The sequence below is a fragment of the Neophocaena asiaeorientalis genome, unplaced genomic scaffold, assembly GCF_003031525.2.
Source record: "Neophocaena asiaeorientalis asiaeorientalis breed wild unplaced genomic scaffold, Neophocaena_asiaeorientalis_V1.1 scaffold84, whole genome shotgun sequence".
Classification (NCBI taxonomy): Eukaryota; Metazoa; Chordata; class Mammalia; order Artiodactyla; family Phocoenidae; genus Neophocaena; species Neophocaena asiaeorientalis.
Window position 1 is genome coordinate 2,828,773 of NW_020173656.1, and position 5,965 is coordinate 2,834,737.

Genomic DNA, 5,965 nt, shown 5'->3' on the forward strand with positions numbered 1-5,965 from the left:
TCCACCTCGGGTTCTGGCCACCACAGCCGCGCGGACACAATCACCGGCTTCGCAGACCAGGCGACCCAAGGTACTCACACCTCCACTGCGCTAGTTCATCCTGTCGGGTCCTAGGCTGAGGTCAGCGCCGGAGCCTTGTCCCGGCACCACTCCATGCGGGGGGCCTTGGTCCCCGCACATCCCAGCCTCAGGTGTTAGAAAGTTCGCTGAGGCCCACGCACCCGAACCCGCAGCGCCTGGATTGTGGCTAGAGCCGCGGCAGCTTGCGGGGCCCGGCCCCGGAGGGCTGAGCCCGTCCCTCTGCCGGGCTGCCCGGGCCCTGCCGGCCGGCGGGTCCCCTCGAGGAGGCAGGCTGTTTTGGAGATCTGGAGAAGCAAGGAGGGGGTCCGGCCCAGAGGGACTGCGCGGTGGTGGTGGCGGCGGCTGCTTCGTTGCTCTGCAGTTCCCAGTCTTGCGGGGGGCCGTACAAACTGGGGGAAATGAGGGGAATGCGGGAGACAGCAGGCATCAGACTAAAGTAAATGTTCTGGAGAGGCTGGTGGCATCACCAGGTATGGGGAGGGCCCTTCTAAGCAGGCTGCGTCTGGGTAGAGGTGTGTAGCTATGGGTGCCTGCCTTGTGCTGGGCCCCTGGGGGAGCCAGAGGTGAAGGACTCCGGTTGTGTAGAGAGGAGAGGAGGGCCAGCGACGCTGCAGGAATGCAGGCCTCTCTGGGACCTAGTACCCCACCTTACTCCGCCCTGAGCCCTCCAAAGGTAGGACTTAGGTGAGACTGTGGTGGTTGGTGAGTGTCATCTGGATTTTATTAATCTCTATTGAAGCCATTAAAACAGACAGATAGGGAAAATTTAACTAATTTCAGGAGGAAATGCAAGTAATTTCGGCCTTAATTCTATCCAGCCAGAGACCCAGAATGGAAGGCAGAAAGGAAAGAAAGGCAAATAGGGCCGGAAAGTTAAGTGCTGCTGCAATCCAGGTCCTGCCTGGGAGCCACTGGGGGTTGTATATGCCCGACCCTAGCCTGGGAAAGCAGGTAGAGGCGGGGCAGAGATCAAATCTCTCGCCCCCTCCAACATACACATAACGTCTACACAGACTGCTTTATTTGGGATACAGGGGCATCCTGGGCCCAAATGGCCTTATAGTCTGGTGGGAACTTTCAAGCATTCTCCGAGGGCCTGGCATGCATCCTGGATGGGATGCTAGGGTACTCATAGGGAGCCCAGGTCCTGGTGTACAGAGCCAGGGAAGGCCCCAGTCCTAATTCTGCGGAGTGGGCTCCCAGCTGTGGGAGAGGTGAGATGTGCAGCTTGTAGAGGCACCAGATGTTCTTTCTTAGGTCGAGTTAGGCCTTCAGTGGTCTCAGCCTGAGCTAAATCCTTTCCTGGGGAGCTCTGCTTGGTTGGCAAGGCTAGTAAGGCCGCCTCTCCTTCCTCTCTCTGGAGGGAGAGGATACAGTGGCAGCATCTCAAAGCTGAGAGAGGCTGCAGGAGAAGCTCAGAGAAAGTGTGGCAGCGAGCAAGCCCTTGGGAGAAAGCACGGGGGAGGGGTGGGGAGCACTTGCCCAGTGCCTCTCCTGCTTCCCTCTCCACCCTGAGCCTCAGCTTGGAGCAGGGCTGCCTGAGGTCGCCGCAGCACCCAGACTTCAGACCCCAGGGGTCGACGGCATGGCATCTGCGGTTGGTGAGCAAATCTCCAATAGTGGGGGGAGTGTGCACAGTCTCTTCGCGTTTGGGGCAAAACGAAACCATATGACCTTCTTCAAAGGGAGCTCCTTATCTGCTGCTTGGTGGAATTTCAACTCTTTTTTCCTTTCTGAGCCCCAAAAGAAAAAAGTGCCCACAACCAGAAGTAAAATCCCAAAGCCCGAGTTGAGTCATGACGGAGGGAAAGAATAAGTCTGCGAGGGGACCAGAGGGTACTGGCGGGGAGACCTCACTCGGTTTGCTGCCCTCACTGCAGCAAGGCAGTCCCGGATGCCTCAAACCCTTCCCAGAAGGTTGCTTGCGCTCCTTTGCCGCCTTTCCCCTTCGTCGGAGGTGGCGGAAACACTGGGAGAAGCTGAGCCTGGAGTTCCCCATCGCGACCAGGGGCTGAGCCGGGCCCCTAATCTGGGCCTCAGTTCCCCTTCAGCTAAGCGAGGAGGCTGGAGGCACTAAAGGGTCTCTGCAGCCCTGAGGGCGCGTTCCCCTTCTAGACGAGCCCCCGCCTGCATGGGAGATCGTGGCCGGCTGGAATGTCCAGGCTGGGCTGGGGAAGAGAGGTAGCAGAAGCAGTTTACAGGGGACAAGAATTTCCCGTTTTCGCACAACCGGGACTCCGAGGCTCTCTTGGCGGCTAAGCAGGGCCATAACCAGCAGTCCCCTTACCGCGGCCGGCCTGGCCTCCAGGTCTTGAAGAGGCGCACGACCTCTGATGCGTCCACCGGGCCTTCTTTCTGCCAGCGGCTGAAAATCTGGCCTCCGACCTCGTCTTCGAAAACCCATGGCTCTGGGGCAGGCAGTGGACTGTAGTGGCCTTAAGTCTTGGTCTCGGGTGAGGGGGTGCGTTCAGTTGATGTCCGTGGGTTGTCGGAAATCGTTTGGCTCGATGAACGAAAACCCAGATCCAGATAATCTGAACCTAAGGCTCCCTTTCTTCCGGACCAGGCTGGCGGCTTTCCGGCTGGAGCCGAGACGCCCGGGCAGGCGCCGGCTCCAGCGAGCCTTGTTCTCACGTCCAGGGTAGTTGCTATTTGCAGTTAGGAGGCCCCGCGGCCAGGCGTGCCGGCTTCGCTCTCACACCACTCTTTCTCTGTCTCTGCCCGTCCCCGGCAGACGAATCGGCAGCGGAGACCGGCCTGAACTTCCTGTTCGACGTGTCCAGCCTTCCCGACGCCGACGAGGTGGTGGGCGCTGATCTGCGTGTGCTGCGTCGCGAGTCTCCGGAGCGGGGCCCCGGCAGCGCGACTCCCCCGTTGCTGCTGCTGTCCACGTGCCCCAGCGCCGCGCGCGCGCCGCGCTTGCTGCATTCCCGGGCCGCCGAGCCCCTGGACACCGCGCGCTGGGAGGTGTTCGACGTGGCGGACGCCTTGCGGCGCCACCGCCGGGAGCCGCGCGCCACCCGCGCGTTCTGCCTCTTGCTGCGCGGAGTGGCGGGTCCCGCGCCGGTCTCGCTGGCACTGCGGCTGCTGGGCTTCGAGTCGCGGGGCGGAGGCGGAGCGGCGGCGGAGGAGCGCGCGCTGCTGGTCGTTTCCTCCCGCACGCAGAGGAAGGAGAGCCTGTTCCGAGAGATCCGCGCCCAGGCCCGCGCGCTCGGGGCCGCACTGGCAGCGGAGCCGCCGCCGGATCAGGGACCTGGCATGGGGTTGCCGACGGCGGTCATCGGCGGCCGCAGGCGGCGGCGGACGGCGTTGGCCGGGACTCGGGCAGCGCAGGGCAGCGGCGGGGGCGAGGGCCGGAGCCACGGGCGCAGAGGCCGGAGCCGCTGTAGCCGCAAGCCCCTGCACGTGGACTTCAAGGAGCTGGGCTGGGACGACTGGATCATCGCGCCGCTGGACTACGAAGCGTACCACTGCGAGGGCGTTTGCGACTTCCCGCTGCGCTCGCACCTTGAGCCCACCAACCACGCCATCATTCAGACACTGCTCAACTCCATGGCGCCGGATGCAGCGCCGGCCTCCTGCTGCGTGCCCGCGCGCCTCAGCCCCATCAGTATCCTCTACATCGACGCCGCCAACAACGTGGTCTACAAGCAATACGAGGACATGGTGGTGGAGGCGTGCGGTTGCAGGTAGCATGCGGGCCAGGCCGGGCCAGGGAGGGGGCAGCCGCGCCACCAAGTACTCCCCGCTGAGAGCAGCCTCGGGCCGAGCCTGTCACCTAGCGTGGCTGCGTGTCGGAGTCTGGCCCGGCGGCCGCACGGAGGAGGAAGAGCGCACGTTCACACACCAACACTCACACCCACACACTTCGTCACTCATGCGCACGTTTACGGTGGAAGCATCCAAAAGCCCTGGGAAGAGATGACCTTGACGCTACCGAATGACACAGTCATGTGTATTTTGCAAACAGATCACCATTGCGCCCACCGCCCCCTTTTGGGGAGAGGATGGCTTTGCATTGCTGTTACAGTAACCGGCACCAAATCGGGTGGAAACGGGTTAGGGAGTTGGGGGCTTCAGCATGGGGGAGCTAAAGGGATACTTGAGTCTCATTTCACCCCTTTTTGTTTCCGGCTGAGTGTGGGGCACGGCCCGCTGCGGGGCAGAGTCCCCGGTGTTGCACCTGAGACCTACGGAAGGGCTGTAATGCCCTTTCCGAAGGCTTGCGTTGCATCGGGGCCATTTATTCTGGGGAGGAACCGCTGCAAAAGGCCTTATCTTTTTCCTCGAACTTTCAAAATCTAACATTCTCCCAGTTTTGAAAAGGAACATTTGTCGGAAAGACTGCATTGTGGAGCTTCCCAGATCTCTGCAACGGTCAGCACCACCTTTTTTAAAAAATACAAATTCCAATTGGGAATGATCTAGAAAGTGGAAAGAAAATTTTCGGAGGGGGGAGGTGAGATGGGGGAGAGGTTTTAAAGCGCCAGTCTGACCTGACATGTCATCGGGTCGGGGGTGCGCGGCATCTGTCAGTTTCTGCAGCTCCTAAGCTGGGTAGACCGCGGTGTCCGCAGTGCCTTGGGGGCGCGCAGGAGGAAGCTAGTGCAATGTCTGGGGATGGGGAAAGGGGGCGCTATGGCTTTCCCTAGAGACCTGCCAGGAGGTTTTCCTAAGGAGCTGGGAGGAGGCTCCTAGGGTTTGAAAGAGGCCCGGAGGTGTCCTAGGGCGGACTCCTGCAGAGGACTGGGGCTTGTCTGCCGGGTAGGCACAGCCCCCTCCAAATGGTGCCCTCGAGTGGCCAACACGTGCTTGTGCTTGGCCATCAAGGCTGTGTCGGCTTTGATGTGCTTTCACTGTATTGTTGCTGTGGTTTTTGGCAGTGCGATAGTAACGGGAAGCGAAGCCACACAAAAGTGCTTTTGTGAGATTTCAACTCCCCACAACCCAGTGGTTCAGAGCAGGAGGCAGGTCGGCCGCTCCCCTACTTGCTCCGTGGACGGGCATCTGCAGCTCGGCTGCTGTGGCCCCTTTAGAAGGGTGGCGGTATGGGGGCCGGAGGTGGAAGCCTATCCCCCAGTCTCTGTATTTTGCTCCCAGGATTCTTGCTGATGGTGGGAGTGTCTGTCCATGTAAAAGGGAGGTCGAACATGCCAGACTTCGTGGTCCTGTTTGGTTCATTTCTGCCTGGGAGTCCTCTGTGGCCTGTGTAAATGGTTGGGAGAGGGAAGAGAAACAAGTTGGATTCCACCTGTCTGGGGCTCCGAGGGCTTCCTTGAGAAACCCTGCAGCCCTCCTGGGTCCTCCCGTTTATGGCTGTGCTGGGCTTTCTCCTTTAGGGTCCCCAAGAGGCATTCATCTTGCCCTTCTTGTCTTGGATGCTAAGGTCCAAGACAATTTATACAAATTTTAATTCTCAGTGATTACACTCTTAAGAGAGAAAGAGAAAGTTGAAAGATTTAGATACAGCTACTTTATTTAAGGGTCCCACCTGAGTCCTTTTTATCCTTTAAAGTTCCCCCAAAGGAGGAGAAAGCACACTCACAATGTGAATTTATATGCTGTGGCTATGTGAGTAGCTATACATAACCTGAAAATGCAACAGTCTCTTCAGGTTAAAACGAACAAATAACACAATCCCAAAGTGGCTTCCATCCGATCTCAATGACTGGGCAAAACATTTACGAATTTTGCCAGGGAAGCCACACTCTCCTTTTCTAAACTGATTTCAACAATAATTGCATGGTGATTGCTCTGATACCTGTCATAATGAAGAATTTTTTAAATGGCACTAAAGTATTAAAAGACGTGGCATTAGAAGTTTTAGAAAGGGAGCTGAAAAACTATAGCTAAATATTACTTTGGAGAAATTCTAGGATATATA

General features: G+C 58.6%; 1 protein-coding gene across 1 annotated transcript in view; it reads left to right on the forward strand.

Moving 5' to 3' along the window:
- Positions 1-3,774, forward strand: part of GDF7 (growth differentiation factor 7) — a 4,320-nt gene extending 546 nt beyond the window's left edge. Inside the window, exons 2-3 of the mRNA XM_024747824.1 lie at positions 3-70; positions 2,816-3,774. Of these exons, the coding sequence (XP_024603592.1) occupies positions 3-70; positions 2,816-3,774 (1,027 nt within the window). The remainder of the gene's footprint in view (positions 1-2; positions 71-2,815) is intronic.
- Positions 3,775-5,965: the final 2,191 nt, after the last annotated feature.